The sequence below is a fragment of the Crocodylus porosus genome, unplaced genomic scaffold, assembly GCF_001723895.1.
Source record: "Crocodylus porosus isolate Cpor-Errol unplaced genomic scaffold, CroPor_comp1, whole genome shotgun sequence".
NCBI lineage: Eukaryota > Metazoa > Chordata > Crocodylia > Crocodylidae > Crocodylus > Crocodylus porosus.
The window spans coordinates 21,882,177-21,903,363 of record NW_017728931.1 but is presented as its reverse complement, the minus strand read 5'-3'; the positions used below and the strand labels follow the sequence as shown (position 1 = coordinate 21,903,363).

Sequence of the window (21,187 nt, the reverse complement as noted above, 5' to 3'; positions counted from 1 at the left end):
GCTCACCAGCGATATTAGCAAGCTATTGAAAAAGAAAAAATAAGTGTATATGCAATGGAGGAACAGCTCAGCAACCAGGGAGGAAGACACTCGTATTGCCAAGGCCTGTAAATACGAGACACGGAAAGCTAAGTTAGGCCTGAAGATCGAACTGGCAACTGGTATAAAGGACAACAAAAAGTCCTTCTATAGATACATAGGGAGGAAGAAAAAAAAAAAAAAATCGGGCTCCACTGTGGGACCTCTACTGAATACTGAGGGGCAGCCCACAGTCGACACACGCAAAAAGGCAGAACTGAATACATCTTTTGTATTGGTATTCCTGAAATCCAAGGGGGGCTGCTTAGCTGACCAGAGGCCCAGGGAACAAGGGGAAGGTAACAGCCTACATGAAGTCAGCCCAGAACAGGTGAAGGATCTTTTACAATACTTGGACATCTTCAAGTCTGCTGGACCAGACGACCTGCACCCAAGAGTCCTGAAAAAACTGGCTGAACCCATAGCAGCACCATTGGCCAAGCTACTTGAAGAGTTGTGGAACTTGGGAGTGGTCCCAGATGACTGGAAGAGGGACAATTCAGTTCCCATCTTTAGGAAGGGAAGAGGGATGACCTCGCAAAACTACAGGCCAGTCAGCCTGACCTTGGTCCCAGGTAAAACCTTTGAAAAGTTGGTTAAGGAGGCCATCAGCTACAAGTTGGTAATGGATGGGGTGTTAAACAGCAACCAGCACAGTTTTGTCGAGGGAAGATCATGCCTGATGAACCACTTGTCCTTCTACAACCAGGTCACTAACCATCTGGATGAGGGACAAAAGGGCAAAAATCCAGGAGAACCTTGACAGACTGGGCTCAAGGGTGGAAAAAAATCAGATGAGGTTTAACAGGGAGAAGTGCAAGGTCCTTCTCCTGGGTAGAAAGAACCCTCATCACAACTATACAATGGGTGGTGGCCTGCTGGCTGGCACAACATATGCATGAGACTTGGGGTCACAATCAACTGGGAGATGAATATGACCCAACAGTGTGACAAGGCTGCCAAAAGGGCCAATAAAATTCTGGCATGCATCAGCCGCTGTGTGGCCAACAGATCCAGAGAGGTACTCCTCCCTCCCTATTCAGCATTGGTGAGGCCTCAGCTGGAGTACTGTGCCCAGTTCTGGGCACTACACTTCAAGAAGGACATAGATGAAGCTTGAAAGGGTACGAAATAGGGCCACCTGTTTGATTAAGGGCATGGAGTGTAGGTCCTATGAGGAGAGACTCTGGGAACTGGGCCTGTTCAGAGGAAGAGAAGGCTCATGGGGGAGCATCAAGAACTAGGCGAGCAACTCTTCAGGAAGGCACCTCAAGGGAGGATGAAGACCAATGGGCATAAACTAATAGAGGGCAAATTTAGGTTGGATATAAGGAAAAACATCTTCTCTGTAAGGGTCACCAGAATCTGGAACACGCTCCCAGCAGAGGTGGTGCAGTTGCCCTCCTTGGAGATGTTCAAGATGAGGATGGACAGGCACTTTGCTGAGCTCATCTGAGCCCAATACTTCCTGCCCATAGCAAGGGGCCAGATTTGATGATTGTATAGGTCCCTTATGGCTCTATGATTCTATTCTAAAAGGATTCCTTGAGGACCTTGATTTTTCCAGGGACTGAGGTGTGTTTGACCAGTCTGTAGTTCTCTGGATCCTCCCTCTTAACTTTATTAAATATGGGCACTATATTTGCCCTTTTCCAGTTGTCCAGGACCTCTCCTGATCACCAAGAGTTTTAAAAAATGATAGCCAGCAGCTCTGAAATCACATCAGCCTACTCCCTCAGCACCACTGGGTGCATCCTGTCCAGCCCCATGTAATCGTATGCATCCAGTTGTTCTAAATAGTCCCTAACCCGTCCTTTTGCCACTGTTGGCTGCTCACCTCCTCCCCAAACTGTGCTGCCAGGTGCAGTAGTCTGGGAGCTGACCTTGCCTTTGAAGACTGAGGTGAAAAAGGCACTGAGTACTTCAACCTTTCCTGCATCCTCTGTCACTAGGCTGCCTCCACCATTTGGTAAAAGACCCAAGCTATCCCCGATCATCCTCTTGTTGCTGACATGCTTGTAGAAACCCTTTTTGTCACCCTTCATGTCCCTTGCTAGTTGCAACTCCAATTGGTCTCTGGCCTGCATGCCTGAGCAATACTGTTTTACACCTCCCTAGTAGTTTGTCCAAGTTTCCACTTCTTATAAGTTTCCTTTTTGTGTTTTAGCTTACTGACGAGTTCCCTGCTAAACCAAGCTGGTCTTCTGCCATGCTTGATAGTCTTGTTGCATATCAAGAGGGTTTGTCTTGTGCCCTCAGTAAGGTTTCTTCAAAGTACAGTCTGCTATCCTGGACTCCTCTCCCCCTTAGACTGACCTCCTAGGAGATCCTGCCCATCAGTTCCCTAAGTGAGTTAAAGTCTGCTTTTCTGAAGTCCAGGGTCTGTACTCTGCTTCTCTCCTTCCTTCCTTTCCTCAGGATCCTGAACTCAATCATCTCATGGTTCCTGCTGCCCAAGTTGCCATCTACTGGTATGTCCCTCACCAATTTTTCCCTATTTGTGAGCAGGAGGTCAAGAAGAACACGGCCCCTAGGTGGCCTCTGTAGCACTTGCACCAGGAAGTTGTCTGCAAAAACTTCCTGGATTGCCTCTGCACTGCTGTATTGCCCACCCAGCAGATGTCAGTGTCACATTGTGGGGTTTCCAGGGATGGCTGTGATGACCCTGGGGGTTTGTGACCATGCCTGCTTCACCCTGCAGGTGCCTTATAATTTTTCCTGCCATGTCTTGTTAGTTGAAATAAAAGTTGGGAGGCTGCCCATGAGTTTGTGTCGTTATGGTCCTCTTGAACCCCACTAGATCTTGGATCCCTTGCCAGGTCTCACTCAAAGTCAGTGCCTCTCAAGACACCATAAGCGTTATGGGGCTAGATGTGTGGCTCCAAAACCACCCCTTTACTATGCCCCATGTCTCACAAATGGTATTCACAAGTTGTCCCTCTGAGGCCTTGATATAGCTTGGCCTCTTGTTGTCATTGGGCCCTTGAAACCCCTGTTGCTGTATCCTCACTGGTGCTGGGCTCTCTGCCACCCCTGTTGCTGCGCCCTCACTGGCACTGGGCTCTCCATATTGTAGTGTGCCCCAATGAGGTCCCCTCCTCCCCAACAGCCTCAGGCTGGTCCACTGGTATAAATAACAACAGAAAACACAAGCCCTTGGGCTACAACACAGCAGTAACCTGGGGTACACTATCCCTTTTAAGAAGGCAAGCTTCCCTCTCAGTATAATGTGCCTGCCCACAAGCACTTATGAGCTCCTATAGCCTATAGGACAATCAAGCATTTCCAAGTAGCTTTCTCTATGAGAGCTTCTTCCCCCTTGGCTACTGCCAGAGAACCAAGTCTCTAGTCCCAGCCCTGGGGCTTATATGTGCCCAGGGGCCTGCCTTCTTCCAGTCAGCTGACTGGTGCAGATGCAGGCTAATTCCTTCATTTGCCTGCTGCCACAGCAACCTGCACCTGTGGGGGTTCTGCCTGGCTCCTAGGGCCCTCTCTCTAGGCAGTTTCTGCCTTTAAAGGAGCAGGCACACCTTAGTGTCCTGTGACAGTCAGGGTGACTGAAGTCCCCCACGAGAACCAGGCCCAGTGATAGGGAAACTTTAGCTAGCTGTTGGAAGAAAGCCTAATCTACCACATCCTCCTGGTTTGGTGGTCTACAGCAGATCCCCCTACCATGACATCACCCTTGTTGCTCTCCACTCTAACCCTTACCAAGAGACTTTCAACAGGCCTATCTCTAGTTTCATACTGGAGCTCTGACTAGTCATATGGCTCATTAACATAAAGTGCACCTCCTCCTTCTCTTCTCCCTGGCCTGTCTTTCCTGAACAATTTATTCCCTTCCATGACAATATTCCAGTCATGCAAGCTATCCCACCAAGTTTCTTATTCTAATCATGTCATAGTATCATGACTGTGCAAGGACTTCCAGTTCTTTCTGCCTGTTTCCCAGGCTCCATGTATGCCATGTACAGATACCTGAGGTAACTAGTTGGTTGCCCTACTTTCTCAGGAAGAATGAGAATGCTTTCCCTTTTGCCCTCTCCCTCAGAGACAGCTTCCTTCTGAATATATACTGGTTACCATCAAGCTGTGGCATATGAGAAGCAGGAGGCAGAGCAGGCTGGGGAATAGGAAGAGGTGGGGACTGAAGTCCAGACCTGTCACAGTGGGCTTCCTATAAATATAGATCTACTATTAATAGGAGCATTCTTATTGTGTTTAGGATTAGGAACAATTAAAGGATAGAGGCACGTGGGTATGTTATTATGGGCAACAAAAGGAATGGATTCTTACCTGTGGTAACTTAGTTGCTTCTTACTAAGGGATAAGCTATCATGGTCTAATTTGTATTTACCATGGTATAAAGACCATGTAAATGGGCAATTATGACAGAGCATCATTTGCATGGTAAAACCTGCCTTTGTCTTGCAATAGCCTATCATTGTGCTCAACCTCAAAGATCTCACTACCTTTCGGTAGCTGTATCAGGCGCAAAGGTCTTTGTATAACCCATGGGAATAAGAAATAAAGAGTTAATAAATTATCAGGAAAATCATGGGAATAATAGAATAAGTAACTGAAAAACCAAAAATAAGTCACATCAAGTTGTTGATTTCACACTTCTTTTCTCTCTAGTCAGAACATGACAGACAGTGAATCACGACCTTCCAGATTCAAATGAGGTACATAGGTACAAAATGGTTCCAGCCTTACCATCATAAGTCACATAGGGGACTTGAAATCCCTTGCCACTGTTTCCTTCATTAGATTTGAACTGAATCCAGAGTTTTCGTGATCTGGAGGTAAATGCTATAGGTCTCTCATACGTCTGACAGGTTTCATATGTGGTAATTGAAGAAGGAGAGGCTACAAAATTAAATATTGACAGGAGAAATATTTAGAGTATAATTTTGTTCTTTCTTTGCTCTGGAAGAACAGAGATGTCAAGCTTATAGTACATTCATTCATTTATATTTTTTCCCTTAAAGAACTATATATTCTCAAAATAGAGGCTAGGATTTTCTACAGATACAGGAGACATTTCTCCCCAGAAGACTATGGTCATTTCTCTCTTCCCCAAAGTAGTGTGGGAATGTAGCATCAAATTATTATTAATAGTACTTGTATTATTGTAGCTCCCTGAGGCACTGTTTTCACATATTAGAATGGGACAGTCTGCCCCAGAAAGCTTGTGCTGTATGAGCACTTGTAAAAATTCCAAATGGATGAATTAGTTCAATAGCACAAGATTGACCATCAGATTGCAATGTACTAGGACTTGAAAGGCAGACACTCTCATGCTGCAAGATCAAAATACAGTTGACAGTCTGGGAGCCCTAGAAGGATCCCACAGACACCCCAGAAGCACTAACAGTGAGATGATGAAGAATAACCTTCAATCCAGGAATAATGTGACAAGATGGCAACCTTAAAGTGGAGCCAGGTTTAAAAAGATTTAAATGCTTTTTTTTTTTTTTAAATTTAATTCAAAGGCTTCCTTTTGATAATTTAGGTTAACATCTTTCTGTGCTGAATTAAACAAATGTTAGATATTATGGAGCTGATCCAATTTTCAGTGAAGTTTATGGAAAGCACCTTGGTGACATGAATACATTTTGGATCAGATCCTATATGACCTTTGGGCAACATTTCAGAATTGCCCAATTTTTCTCCCCTGGTTTTCTTTTGAAACAAAATTTGCAGAAAAAAACCCCAAACAAACCTCATCTCACTAAGGCTCCTTGCAGACAACTCTCTCCACCTGTCTCCCCCCCCCCAAAAAATCCAAAACAAACCAAACCCAAAAAAACCCACCTGCCCTTTACCAGGAGCAGCAGCATGTTATTTTGACCTGGCTTCACAGTGTCTGAATATATGGGGTGTTTCAGTTGGGTTTTTTGGTGCTTTTAGCTAAAGCTGATTCAATCAGCTATTAGATAAAATGCCAAAAATGTTCCAGTAAAGTGCCTGATCTATGGAGATGTTGGGTGGGCTGGGTCCAACTAACACACTGCCTCTTCTGGGAATGCACTGGACTCAGTGTGGGAATGTGCAGAGTTTAAAATAAATGTAGTTTTTTGGGTGTGTGTGTTTTTTTTTTTTTAACATCTGGAAGCAGCCTAAGCATTTTAAACTGAAACAGAGCTGTATAATCTGATGGAATACTGTTCTATAAAAGTTATTCTGACCAGTTCCATTACAAAGTTAAAAGACTCAAAATGAAACTGAAATGTATTAGAAAAATCAAACACACATTACAGGTATAGATATACATAGTTAAAACTCCCAAACAGATTTTAACTCTGTCCTGCAATGCTGCCACTGTGTAACCACACATGATTATAATTAGTGCTTAATATGTCTGTGGCCTCAGCTTGGGTTAAATTTTATTTTTAAATATATTAAGTTTGCTTATTTTCCTTTCCTAATGGAGTCATTACTGGGCACAGTCAGGGCTGCATTCAGAGACAAAGACAGCTTACAGATGTGAAACCCCCCCCCACACCAAAACAGCCCTTTACTTTCAGCTTAGCCTGCCCCTACACTGAGCACAGTGCATGCCCAGAAGAGGTATCATGTTAGTTGGACCTGGCTTGCCCGTTGTCTGTATAGATCAGGAGCTTCAGCAGTGCTTTTTGGCACTTTTATCTAATAGATGATTGAACCAGCCATTAGATAAAAATGCCAAAAAGCACTGCTGAAGTGCCCAGCCTATACAGATGCTGGAGAGCCACGTCAGACTAACACAATACCTCTTTTGGTAAAGCACTGTTTTGTTCTGTCTTTTTTTTTCCCACATCTGTCAGCACCCTAAGTGTTGTAAGGAATGCTGTGGGCCTCTATTCTTCATATGTAATAAAATGGCTGCATCTCTGCTTGCCATGCAAACTTGTATTTAACCTTAAATGTGGAACCACAGTCGGGGCCTCTGTAATAAGAACAGAAACTGAAGTTACATGAGCTAAGATAAACTTAGGTGACTGGTCATATTCTCAGTTGGTAGAAAGCGGCATAGCTCCATGGACTTCCATGAAGATAGGCTTGTTTGCATCCTGCAAGATGTGGTCAGACAAGAATATGTTAGGGACCAGATCCTATTCCACCTGGTTTGAGTTCCTGGAAAATTATTTATGTAGAAGGTTGTGAGACTTCCTATTCCTGGGTGTTGCTTTTTGTAGCTCAGTCTTGAGGCTAAGATGAGGGTGCATTACAGAAATAGAACAGAGTGGAGTAAGGCAACAAAATCCACTTAGGTACCTAAAAGGTGGAATAGGATCTGGCCCTGTGAGTTCCTCCAGGACATTTTACATATGATAATTACGACACTGACATAACTTTTTAACACTAGTTACAACTTTCTCCATTAATTCATTCCCAAGCACTTGTCCAATTTGATTAAACTGATGGACCCTGTCCATTCTATATGGATATTCTGCTCAGAACCTTTGATATAAACATTTGAATCACTCAAGACAGGCAACTTACCACTTTTTCTCATTACTAAAACATCACCACACTCATCTTCTATCGGAAGGAATATCTCTGGAACTACAACGAGTATTCGCCTTTTGGGAGGTGGGTTTATATTCCAAGTGCATTCAATGTTAGCTGGGTAATCTCCAGGGTAGTTTGGAGATTCAATATAGCCTGTATAATCTCCAAGTTCCCCTCCACAGTGCTGGTCTGTGAAGAAACATAAATTAGCTTTTCTGCTTTGAAGTACCTCCAGTTCTTTAGGACTTGTCAACCCTTCTCCGTAGCTTTAGATCTGTGTACAGTCTGTAGCTGTCCCTTTCCTTACATGGAAGGGTTTTAAAAAAGTACTTAATCTTGAGAGCCAGCTGCTAACTGATTTGCAAACCTAAAACTCAGGTTTACCAATGTGAAACTAACTTTTTTGATGTAGCCTCATGTAGATGCAATCTCCTTGTTAACATGTACTCAGAATGGTTTAACTGCACCTGGTATCAACAGAGAATGTTTGCATTCAGAAATTGTTCTGGTTGAATTGAAACTGGATTAATTGAACTAAACTGAAATGTTAATCTAACTTAAATGAACTAGTACAAGGTATGTAGGCACACTTAGCTTAAACTTGTTGCCAATCAATGTAAAGTGATAGACCACATTTTTGTTTTACGAGGGTGCATACAGCCTCTTGACCATGAATTTTTTCACATCATTCTTTAGTTAAAAAGGTACAAGTTTGAAGCAAAGAGGGGATAGGGAGAGAAGGGGGGGCTACACCAATTCGGCTACATCATTTTCCAAATCTGTGTGTTGATTTGGCCCAGCTCCTTATGAGAACACTTTATTAACGATAAGCCAGCTTGCCCTACTCACTGAACAAAACACTGTCCAATACATTTAGATTTCCAGTGAGCATCCTATCATAGGCAAAAGTTGTTAGTGCAAATTCTTAGGCTTTTATTAATCTGGCTACTCTGTAATCATGACAGTAAGAGGAATGCCATTTATTCAGAAGTGCGTTGATAATATTTTGGTGCAGCCCTGAGTAAGTTAAATCCTGTAACTGAAACTCTCAGTTAAATTAGGGTTATTCACATGGCATGGTTGTAGTTACTCAGTATACATAGCAACATTTTACCTCTTCAAAGTACAATGCAGACATTGTCTAAGCCTCACACAACTCCTGGAAAACAGGGGAATGCTTGGTGAAGCTGATAAAGAGAAGTGAAGTGATTCTCTCAAAATCACAGTTCTGTTAAGTAGCCAGCTGGGGTTAGACTTAAGACTGCCTGACTCTCTCTCTTGTACTTAACAGCTTTTTACAGTAGCTGAAGGCTTTTAATCATCCTGTAGCATCTACTTGACATAGCACATTCAGGGCTTGGGGAACCTCAAGATATAAACGTTTCACTCACTCATCAAAAAATGTAAATATTTAATGGAAACTGATAGAACACTTGTGGATATGTAAAATTGGCTGGAAATCTGCATACAACTGCTCTGCACAGCTGCCTCTTGTGTCAGGAGATTTAACATGTTAATATATCTCTGCTCTGTTCTGCCACTCACCCAGGATACTTCTCTCAGTCCCTAAAACAGTTTTATGGACATTTCAGACTCAGCAGCAGGAACCCCAATTGCTCATCCCAGGCCTGCCAATGACTTCTCTCTATGGGGTTGATCAAATCCATAATCTCTTTGTTTACCCTTATTTGTAAAGCTTGGAGTAATATGCTTGCTTTCTGTGCCTGGCTAAAATGTCTGGAAGTTCTTAAACTATTTTCCACATGGAAAGGGCTATGTGTGTACTATTAATGTGAGGGCCACCTGTACCCTTAGCTATATGTATAGGGTTGTATTGTAAGCAGCCATAAATGTTCTATCAATAATGGTCATTTTGTCTGTAGCTGGGTTGCAAGTGGTGGTCTGTTGTTGTTAAAAGTTTACTGTCTTCTGTTCTATATTTATTTAAAAAACCCAAGTGATGAAAAAAAATGGGACAGTATCAATGACATGGTCTGAAAAATGGTGACTATCAAAGTTATATTGAGACACACACTCAGGGTTTAGCTACCCACACTTGCCCCTTTGCAGGAAAGGGAGGGAAAAAAAAAAGAAAAGAAAAAAAACGTATTCAAAATAACAGAATCAATCTCCTGCATATTAGTCAAAACACCAAAACTAAACATCAAAAGCACTGTACTACCTGATTTTTCTGTTCACTTCATAAAATCAGCCACGTATTAACATCCAAATCTTTATGAATATGATCCTTTTCAGCTGGCTATTAGAATATAGTCCACTTCTGTTCACACTATCGCTCTGTGTCTTTGTCCACCACACAGGTAGATTGTAAGCTTATTGTAAAAGCTACTGTAATAACTGAGTAAAACACAATGAAGTACCACAAGTGTTCCTGAATGGGATATCATGAAAGCTTTTTACTTTGTTTCCTTCACTTGGTTGCTGCTTATTAAAATTGTTGGTTATTAGAATCAAAAGTGATCTGCCTAGCAGATGCTGTAACAGCTTGATCCTGAAAGTCATGCCATCCAGCTCTGGTTCAGAGAGTTACTGGACACACATCACATTCACACTGGTGTAACTTACCCTTATGCACATGAAAAAATGAAAGAAAGAAGGAAACATAGCATCTAGGCCTGAATTAGTGAAACTTACTGGAATCCAATGCAGAATTATGTAGGTAAGTTATACCAATGTAGGTGTTGTATGTTCACTTCTATCCTGGTGTCTGCAAACCAGCAGTAGCCTAACATTGCCTTTGAGAGGAAGAGGGCAAAAATAGTCAACTGCTACAGCTGGCAGCTGGCCACTCCATGATTCCAGCAGCCAGTGCTGCCCCATACATTGCTGCTACCCAGGGTGTCAAGCTGCCCTGTTATGACTCTGCAAATCAGCTCCTCCAACCTAGCACTGACATATGATAATAGTGCCTACTACAGTGGCTACCCTAGGTACAGGTGGTCATCTGCCTACTTTGGATACTGTGGGCATTTTTACATGTGCTGTTGGATGCGGCGCTGGGCTGCACTAATTAAAAGCATCTACATATTATGTGTCAGCATCCCAAAGCTTAAAAAAAATCTCATTCTCATTACAATTGAAAGTGACCAGGGACTTCAGTGCTTAAATATCATATAATCAGATCAAAAATTTAGGATAGATGTATAAACAAATCTTTTTAGTTTTGAAGATCTAATTCAATATTTATAGTGAAACTGTCTTAAATGAATATGAAAGAGACCAGCCAAACTTCATTGCCTAGAGAAAGATTGGTATCTATTTAACGGTCAAATAAAATTGCAGTGTACTCCTTGGGGGATATTTTTAATGGTAATTTAAGATAGGGGGAGGATTACTACAGGAGACTCTTAATGCAGATTTCATTGTAATTATGTGGCACTTAAATCATGTTTGACTATATATCCTCACAATATTTTAGAACTAGCTCTCATGCCAATTGTACTGGAAGTATTTTTAGTTCTAGAGGGTGCATCTACATGTTCATTAATAAGCTCTAGTTACTGCACATTAACTTTAGTACTTGGCTAACCAAAGGACTAAATCAATGCATAGTAACTCGCGCTACTGCACAGTAGCACCAGTGCACAGGTTTGTACTGACACTTACTGCTCAGTAGCCCAATACTACTACACAGTAGTGTATTAGCACTTTTTTGCCTGGCACACTACTGTGCAGTTAGCGTCTGGTGTCGCTGCGCCCACTGAGACTCACAGCAAAATTAATCTCCATGAAACTTGCATGGTTTGGAAAATTTATAAAAGCTCTGTGGTATTTAATTATTTTGTGCACGATGCCAAAGTAAACTAATGCCAAAATATTTTACATGTATCCAGTGCTTCTTTTCCAGGTTTTGTTTTCAAACTTTTGATGTTGTTCTCTAACATTATAGTTTTTCACAGTTCTGGCAGTGAGTAGAATTCTTTGTTTCTGTTAAACTGCAAAAAATTAGCCTCATCTTGAAATTCTAAATATTCCAAAGGTTGGATTATTTTGGGTCTAGAGTTTTGGTTTGGTCTCATAACTAACTTAATGTAACTTACTTTTACAGTGTGTAACATTAGTAGAGCCATCAAAATCTGTACTTGTATTCCCAGGGCAGGTTATGCAGTAGTTCTGACCAAAGTCAGGTTGGTAGGTTCCAACAGGACATCTGATACATCTGTGCGTCGTGGAGTTGTAATAATGGCCAGGAGAACAATGCACTGTACAGTATGAAGATATGTTATTTGTAGAAAGTAACCATCTTCGCTGCAGTGGCATCTTCCCCTTCCCTTTATGTTCTCAGTAATTTCCCCACTCCGATGAGTTAATGCATTGTTCACTTGCATTGAACCCTTGACTGGGGTCACATTCTAAAGACTAGTGCAAAAAATAAACTAATCAAGGAAAGTAATGTTGTATTTATCACTCTTAAACAGGGTGAATGCTTTGCTCCTGCAAATAGGAACAGATGATTCTTTGCAATGATACAAATGCCTTCTGAAATGGCAGAAGAGAAGTTTAATTACCAGGCACTTGACAATGCAATTTGTACCCATTCAAGCAAGCACATAGGTATATGTTCAAATAAGTTCTTTCCTAACCATTTATGCTGCAGTGTGAAAACAGGCAGCATAAATCCACACATGCAAGCACATGCGCTTGCATCCACACATGCAAGCACATGTGCTTGCAGCAGCTTAAATAGAAGTGGTGCAAATTTGAGCTGGGATTTTTTGCCTCAATACACGTGCCTGGACATGTACTTTGTTGTGGAGCAAATTGTGCCACTTGGAGCAAAATAACCCTGTCTGGCTTCTCCCTGATCTGCAGCCAGGGGGAGCTAGAGCCAGCAGTATAAAAAACCTGCCCTGTGCTGGCTCCAGCAGTATAAAAACCTTACCTCCAGCAGTTTAGGGCTACTTGCCCTCAGGAGCTTCTGGGGCCTGGGCAATTAGTATCTGGAGACACTAGCCCCTTGTGTTAGCTAGACTGTTGAAGCAGCATCCCAAAGTCAGTTTTTAAAATACCCCAAACCCCACATTCTTCCACAATTAGAACAAAAGATACAGGGATTGATCAGATGGGCAAAGTTTTATTCCTATATTTACAATGTTAAAGCGATTTGGAAACCGACCAGTGTCTCTAGCATCATAATAACATACATCCTAAATATCTATATGTTTCAATGTTTGCTTTTGTTTTCCTTATCACCTGGTGGGTGGGTATAGAGGGATATGGGGGGATGAAGGTCAGTGTGTGGGTAGGTGTGGGGGGACTGTAGGTGTGGGGGCTGCTTAGGAGGGGTGGGCCCCCTGCACCCCACACAGCAGACCCATGCACATAGACTACCCTACCTGCAGGGTCCCAGCCCCCCCCAGGGACTACAGCTCCCCACAGCCTCCCTGCTGGTCTCCAGCCCCCTGCTCATTCCCCTACTCATCTCCAACCTCTGGAAGCTAGAAATGATTAGGAGAATGAGCAGGAGGCTGGAGACAGCAAGGGAAGTCTCCAGCTCATCTCCAGGGGTTTGTCTCCAGTCTCCTGCTTGTTCTCCTGCTCGTTTCCAGCGCCCTGCTTGTTCCCAGCCTTGGGAGGCTGAAGATGAACAGGAAAATGAGCAGGAGGCTGGAGATGAGACCCTGGAGAGGAGCTGGAGACATTCCCCTGTTGTCCCCAGCTTCCTGCTCATTCCCTTTCTCATCTCGTCTCCAGGGGAACATCTCCAGCTTGTCTCTAGGGTCTTGTCTCCAGCCCCTTGCTCATTCTCTTGCTCTGTCTCCAGTCCTCTGGAGGCTGGAGACAAGCAGGAGAATGAGCAGGAGGCTGGAGATAATTCAGGGATTCCCGGTGGACTCCAAGCTCCTGATGGCTCCCTCGCCTGGCTCCAGCCTCCCACACTGCCCACAGCTTACCAGCAGCAGCAGCAATGGGGGTCACTCGGGGCCTCATGGCACAGCCCCCTCATGTGATGTGGGGCAGCAGGGCTCAGCCTTGGTTGCCTGGCACCCAGACTGCCACTGCTGCATTGTGAGGGTGTGGCCCAGCTTGGCAGTGTACTGCGTGCTGTCTGGAGGCTCAGGGGTGCAGCAGCTGTCACCTGGGGCTCAGCGCTGCTCAGCCCAACTGGCTGGAGCTCTGAGTTAGCACAAAGTGCCCTGTTGAGCCAGGCTGCACCCATGTGATATGGCAGCAGGGGGCTGTGCCATGAAGCCCTGAGCAGCCCCAACCACTGCTGCTACTGCCAGTGAGGGGGCGGGGTGGGGCTGGGAGAGCTGGAGGAATGAACGGGGAGTGAGGAGAATGAATGGGGGCGGGGGCAGGGCTGGGCAGGGCCTCCACCATAGTCCCCTCCCCCCTCCTCCAGGCTCCCAACCCCCTACTTACCTGGCAAGCCAGTTCCAGGTCCCTGCAGCTTGCATAGGCAGGCAGCATGCTTCAGCACTGGGTCTAGGTCCAGCTATAGGGACACTCTGACTGGCTACCAGAGCATCTCTGTGGAGGACTGAGTCTCTGGTTGCCTCAGGGCACAGTCCTGGACCATGCCCGCTTTTTTCCCCCGGGGTATTTTTTGACCCCTGGAGGGTCTAATTTTGCCCCTGTGCTTCAAATTTGCAGTGCGGAGAACATTTTTTTTGTTCCTGCATATGCCTCTTGCAGTGTCTCAAAGGGGTTTGAGATGCTACAAGAGGCATGTGTGTACTCGTCTGGACGCACCCACAGAGTATAACATGTTGCACATCTGCTTTTACCCATGAACCCTTTTATGATTGAAGTGCAATTTCATTTCAATTGTATAATGCTATTCTTGTAATTCCTTAGTTCAGAGTGTCAAAGATGCAGATCTGTGGACTAGATCTGGCCAATGGAGCCCTATCATCAAGCCTGTAGTGCTGCCTGTGGGTCTTGGATTGGTCCTGTGCACTGCATGCAGCATGTCCCCTAAAGAAGACTCTACAATCTCAGCAGATCATTTCTAGTTTACAGATTTCCTGACTATTTACAGAGCTGTGTTTTTCTGAAGATCTTTAAATCTTTTTGCAATTACAGCTTCTCAGTGAAAGGGCTAATTGTGGATAAATTCCTATGCAACATATTTTACAAAGTGCAAACATTTTTTTAAATTTACCTTTTGTTTCACAGTCCTGAAATGAAACACCACCTTCGTACTTTGTCACTAGCCCACCACCACAGGGAAAACAGAGGGTCCTTCCTGATTCAGGCTGATATGTACCAAGAGGGCATACTCTGCACGGCTTAAAGCCATCTGAAGAGTAGTATCCAGGAGAACACTGTCCTAGAAATTGAAAATAATTATTAAGCCTAGCTTTCCAAACAAAATATAAAACACACTTTGATAGCCATGCTTCCTAAAACTTTAAACATCACAGCCCTAAACACCTATGTCAGTTATAGGACAAATCTTAGCTAACTGTATTATAATTCATGTAAATAATTGCTGAACAGAAATATTTTCTACATGGACGCTTTCTTACGCCTGTTTGTTTGTCCGTTTAATCTCTGACTCCATTAAGGTCTCATTAAATAAGAGCAGTCTGTACTTTTATGCACCTTTCATATGAGAACATTAAAGTGCTTTGTAAACCTTCATTAATTCTCACAGTACCTGCATGAGATTGAGCAATGTCTTTATTTCCATGTTACATATATGGAAAATAGAGGAACATAGGAACTGACAGATTACATCACATTTGGAAAAGATTTGGAGAGCTTCAGAGATTTGGGCAGTCCCCACTTGCTGCTGCAGGGAGCTGGATCTGGATTCCATGCTGGTAAGTAGGGGGCTGGGGAAGTGGGGCTGGAGGAGGGGGGAGGGGACCATGGGGGGAGCCCTGCCAGGCCCCATCCCCTGCCTGCTCCCCTAGTCCCTCCCATGGCTGCCCCACCTGGCTACAGCTCCTGGCTCTAAAAATAAAAGAAGCCCCCACTCACCAGCTGCTGTCACAGCCCTGGGACTTCTGGGGGCTTGTGGCAGAGCCCCTCCCCTCCCCCCCTTCATAGCACAGGGCAGTGGGGGGCAGCAGGGATTTCCCCCTCCCCCCTGCCTGGCAGGAGCTGGTGAATTTGAGGCTTTTTTCTTTTCAGTTGAATGAATTTGTGACAGTGATTTGAATCACCGAATCGAATCACTGTCTCCTGAATCAGCCGAATCAGAATCCAAAGTAAATACTAGCCGCTTTGCAGGCCAACACTAGATGCTTCAGCGGCAGATGTTAGAGCTGTATCTGGTTAGAAATCTTCTAACAGAAAATATCTATTTGGCAAAACCCAAAGTGTTTTTTGGTAATACACTGAATTCAGCCAATTTTTTCTGACAGAACACTGGGCATGTTTCTAATAGAAACCTATTTGGTTTTCTGCCAACTCAAGCACCTGGCTACTTGCCAGCATACCTGTAGGTCTGCCCAAGGGTCATGTCCCTTCCAGACATCCAGAGGCCATGGCTCCATGGTCCTAACATATGGACAACTCTGAGGCTGGAGCCTCTGCACTACTGTACCTTTTCCAGATGCCTGGGCCATTTGTTTCCTTGGGCTACCCAATTCCTACAACCTGGAAAGACAGCATCCATGAAAGCCTGGTAGCCCTGATAGACCCTGGATTGAACCAGAGCTCTTAGGCTTCTTGCCACATGCCAGGAAATCTTAGGAGTTTGTATGGCCTGGGATTTCCAGCTCCCATGATCAGTTATGGGATCAGGGCTCCTAAGCTTCCTCCCATGGCACCAGGTGCTCTGGATTTTCACAGCTTCCAGGCTATTTATTGGGAAGCTGGGACTCTGAAAGTTCTGACTCATCCCAGAGCTCTTAAGGCTTGCTGTGGAGCTGGAAACCTGGGCCCAAAGGTCTTCAGTGCTGAAGCAACAATGCTATGCAATAGGGCTGTGTGAAGCTTTGGATGCTGATTCAATTCAGAGGAGATTCAGCCCAATTCAACAGCCAAATCTCTGAGTCTGAATCAGGAGACCAATAAAAAGGTCTGAATTGATTTGAAGCTCTCTGAACTGATTTGGAAGAGATTCAGAGAGCTTTGGTGATTTGGGCAGTCCCCGCTTGCTGCAGCAGGGAACTGTACTCCATGCTGGTAAGTAGGGGGGTGGAGAAGCAGGGGCTGGAGGAGGAGGGAGGGATTCATAGGGGGGATCCCCACCATGCCTCATCCCCTGCCTGCTCCCTTAGTCCCACCTGAGCGCCCCTCAACCTCCGCCCACTCTCCAAATTAAATCACTGCCCCCCGAATTGGCCGAATCTAAATCCGAAGTGAATACTAGCTGCTTTGCACAGGCCTACTATGCAATCTACTTCAGAGTTAAAACACTCAGTTATTCCAGTGTCCTGTGGCTCCCAAATCTGCCCCACCATAGAGGCTGCTTCAGAACTGAGGACTTCATGAGTTCCACTTTTTGATCCAATTGTCTCCTTGTACTACGTGACTCCTGCAACCTGGGGAGACAGCTTCCAAGAGATTTTGACAGCTTGGGGAGAGCGCTGTCCTAGGAACCTGGAAACATATAGGTTCCTGACTTTTGGACCATTCAGATAATAGAGCTCTAAACCCTGGAAGCCCTGAGGCTTCTCACCTCAAGACAATCAGCCATAGAATCAAGGAATATCTGTCAGTAGCTAAGATTGAAATTTTTTTTTTCCACAGTTACACTATTGCTCATCACTGAATTGCAAGCAATTAAACTGATCACTTGAGGTTTGAGCTTTCTAACCCAATTCAGGAGAAAAAGATTTCCAATTCAGAAAATATTAAAAATGGGAAATGCTGTTTCTTAACTGGACAAAAGGCAGATGTGGAATATTTTCCCCCCTGCATTACATGTCATCCTAATGTCTAAGAGTAAAGGTCAATCTTAAGCCCAGAAGGAGAAAGTGTATCTCTGCCATAAAGTTTGTCATAATTGATTATGAGAATTCTGGATATTTGTGATATCCATATACATGTTCAGTTTAATCGTGACGTGAAAAAAACCTTTGCTTCTATTGATTTTGACTTTCTTACCTTTGAATTTTTCAGATTGCCCTTCAATCAGTGGGCGGGGGCAGTAAGGCAGGGAGAACAGTAATTCCCAATCCAGCTTCCTGTATCATTCACTCTTTTATTTTATGTTCCCACAATTTAGTTGCTCTTCTCTGAACCTCATCTGCTTCACTAGTATCCTTTTTTTGTAAAGGGTTGACCAACCCTTCACATGGCATTGTGGCTGACAGTGCATCAGTTCGCTTATGTACAAGGCCCTATAATATTCTCAGCATTATTCACCAACCCATTCCTTACACAGTTTAACCTCCTGCTTGCTTTTTTGACTATGGTGAAACAGACGGTCTTCAGCAAGCTGCCTTCTAGAGTGACCAATTCCCTTTCTTGAGTTAATATGGTTAATTAAAAACCTGAAACATTCATGACTAATTTACATTTTCTATCTGATGTACACTACTTGGCATTTGTCTATACTGAGTTTCATTTGCCATCATATTGTCCATTAACCAGAAGAGACCAGTTCAAGGTAGTAGTTCCTTACAGTCCTTTCTGATTCTTATTCTTCTAAATATGCTGTTTCACCCACAGGCATTTCCACTTTACTAAATCACCCCTTTCCTAGATCATTGATATATTATATAGCATGGGACCTAGAGTGGAAGCTTGAGGCATCCCAGGGTTACTTCCATGATGAAAAATGTCCATATACTCCTGCTCTGTCTTTTCTGCCTCCCATCCAGTTTTTGATCATGGCAACACTTTGTCTCTAACCTCATGAAACCTGAGTTGTTTTAGTAGTCTTATGGGAAGTCTTGTTGAAGGCTTTTGAGAAGTTTAAATAAATTACATCTGCTTCTCCTTTAGTCGCTTTTTTACTGAAACATTCAAAAAATTCTAAGATTATTATTTTCTCTTGCAAAACTCATACTGGTTAGACTCAGAACGTCTTCCTGTAACAGTCACTTGTAATGATCATTTCAATGAATTTGCTAGGTACAGGTATAAGTCTATCTGGGGTAGAATTACTTGAGACACCCCTAAAGCATTTTTTAAAATGGATGTATGGTATTTGTTGTTTTCCAGTCCTCTGGGATCCATGGCCAACCTAAATGGGAAACTGCCCATTTAGCAGCTCAGTTGCTTGATGCTTATTCCTTACAACTTTTGAATACATACAATCTGGCTGTGGTGACTTTTGATTATATTATGACTTTGTTCCAAACCCTCTTCATCTGACACTAGGTACACACTAAATTAGTGAAAAGACAATACTTGCTTATTTCATGTTGAAAGCAATCTCTCTCTCTCTCTCTCTCTCTATATATATATAAAAAATGAAGTATATATCTGTATGTATGCATGCATATTCACTTAAAACTCAAGAATGGCTGGTCCTATCTACACCTTCCAAGATCACTGAATAACACCAGAAGAAAGTTATACATGGGGTATTTTTCATTTGACCATTTTTGGGTCTTCCACTGACTATTTAAGGGGACCATGCTTTTCACATGGACAGTTATATGTGGCTTGCTCCAAAGTTAGTAGTCAAAGAGGGTTGGTTGTATATACTGGTGCCAACAGGAAACACCACTGTGAGGGAGTGGGGCCTAGGAGCGGCCGTGAACTCTCTAGCGCCCCCTACCGTCACTCAAGGTGGACTCAGCACCCTCGGATTCTCGCCCGCCACGACTTTGATGACTATTAAGTTTATATGGAAGGCTGCCTTTATCCCCGGGTGAACGGTACGTGTGTTCCTACCCCTACTCCATATGGGGTACCTCTGTGCACCCCTGCCTTAAGGGCTAAGTGTGCCTCCTACTGCCCCTACAGCATGCCCCAAGCCTCGCAGCTGTTCTCTGGACATTGTTCTGCCCTTGCCCTCCGGCACCCTCTCCAGCACCCCTTGGGCTCATCCTGCCCTGGTGCCCCTCTCTGACACCCCCGGGCTTGTCACTGATCTGGCGCCCTTGGGGATTGTCACGCCCCGGCGCCCTTCTCCAATCCTACCTGGGCCTACCGTGGCACTGGCACCCCTTTACCAGCATCCCTGAGTTGGTCTGTCGCCTGTCACCTTTTTACCCGCACCTCCGGGCGGGTTAAACCCCAGTGCCCTGTTACCGGCGCCTCTGGGCCAGTGCTGCCCCTCTCTGGGGCCTTTTGCCACGCCCTCGCACCCCTCTCTGGGGCCTTTTGCCACGCCTGGGGTTACAACCCCTGCACCCCGAGCACTTCCCCAGCATGTGTCCGCTCTGCCCACTGTGGCACCACTCTGTGCCCCTGCTGGGCGCCAGGAACTCCCCCCCCTCCAAGCCACTGGGGCGCTCCTGTGAGGCCTCCTCATGCCCCTACAGCCTCACCCAGTCCTCCAGTGTAACTATAACCAAAACCTGAGCCACCTGGCTACAACATAAACAACACAGAGCTTCCCCGCTCATAATGCAAACTCCAAGCCCCTCTAGGGCTCCCAACCCTGCCTCTCTTCAGGGTGTTCTCATCCCTAGCACCATCACAGCCAGTCAGCAAGGTAAGGCTGCGGCCCCCAACTCCAGCTGCTCAGCTCTGCCACAGAGCTCCCACTCATACAGCTACCAGAAGGGAACTGCTGGTCAGGCTCCGGCCTGGGCTGTTTATAAAGGCCCGGCCTTGCCCCCTTCTGGCCACCTGACCCACCTGGTTGCCCTGGCAGCCGGCACCTGAGCTGCCCCTGGTGATTGGCAGCTTTGTCAATTTCAATCCCAGTCACGGGGCACCTACGTGACCCTGTGACAACCACAAACATTGTTTACAAAAATGTTCTACAATAAAGATAATTCACTTGGATGTCATTTGAAATGTCGCTCCATGTTAAATATGAAATGTAATTATGTTGTACTATGCTCTTTAAAAATTATGTAGTACGTATGTACACACATGCACGCACACACACTAGCAGAAGAACCCGTTCCTCACCCAGTCATTATTTTTGTAATTAAAGTGTTTGTTTATTTTCAAAGAACTTAGTACAACATATTTAGGTCAAAAATATTGCTTATCTCTATCTCTCTATATCTGTTGAAATCTGCTTAATCAGAATAAGCTTTCAAGGAAGCACCGGTGTTTATGATGAAAAATGTCTCCTTGAAGGCCTTATTCTGATTAAGCAGATTGTCGCAGGGCATTGAAGTGCCCTGCTCCTAGAAAGAGTTACAGGTGTTGGTTGCCGGGGCAACCACAGTTTGGTCAGCTGACCAGAAGGGGGCAGGGCTTGGCCTATATAAACAAGCCAGGCTGAGGCCAGAGTCAGTTCTCCTCTGGCAGCTGAGGAAGTCAGAGCTCTATGGAGGCAGGCAGAGTAGAGAAGCCTGATGGCTGGAACAGCTTCTATGCAAGGAGACAGGGTGGAGGAGGCCCTGGTAGGGATTTGGGGAGGATAAATAGCCTGATGGTTTAGAGTTTGCATTAGCCAGGAGACTTATCTTTGAGTTGCAGCCAATTGGCTTATGTTATTGCTTTTGGGTGTTACACCGGAGGACCGGGTGAGGCTGTAGGGGTTGGAGGAGGCCTCAGAGGGGCTCCACGGCAGTGTGGGGACTCTGGTGTCAGAGAGGGCACAGCATTGAGG

At 44.6% G+C, this 21,187-nt stretch overlaps 1 protein-coding gene across 8 annotated transcripts in view; it reads right to left on the bottom strand.

The window, feature by feature from the left end:
- The window catches only part of SCUBE1 (signal peptide, CUB domain and EGF like domain containing 1), a 340,412-nt gene that overhangs the window by 10,347 nt on the left and 308,878 nt on the right, over positions 1-21,187 (bottom strand). For all 8 annotated transcript variants that reach the window (XM_019544341.1, XM_019544347.1, XM_019544342.1 and 5 more), the window contains 4 exons: positions 14,705-14,872; positions 11,637-11,798; positions 7,567-7,764; positions 4,795-4,947 (listed from right to left, as the gene is read on the bottom strand). In XM_019544341.1, the coding sequence (XP_019399886.1) occupies positions 4,795-4,947; positions 7,567-7,764; positions 11,637-11,798; positions 14,705-14,872 (681 nt within the window). The remainder of the gene's footprint in view (positions 1-4,794; positions 4,948-7,566; positions 7,765-11,636; positions 11,799-14,704; positions 14,873-21,187) is intronic.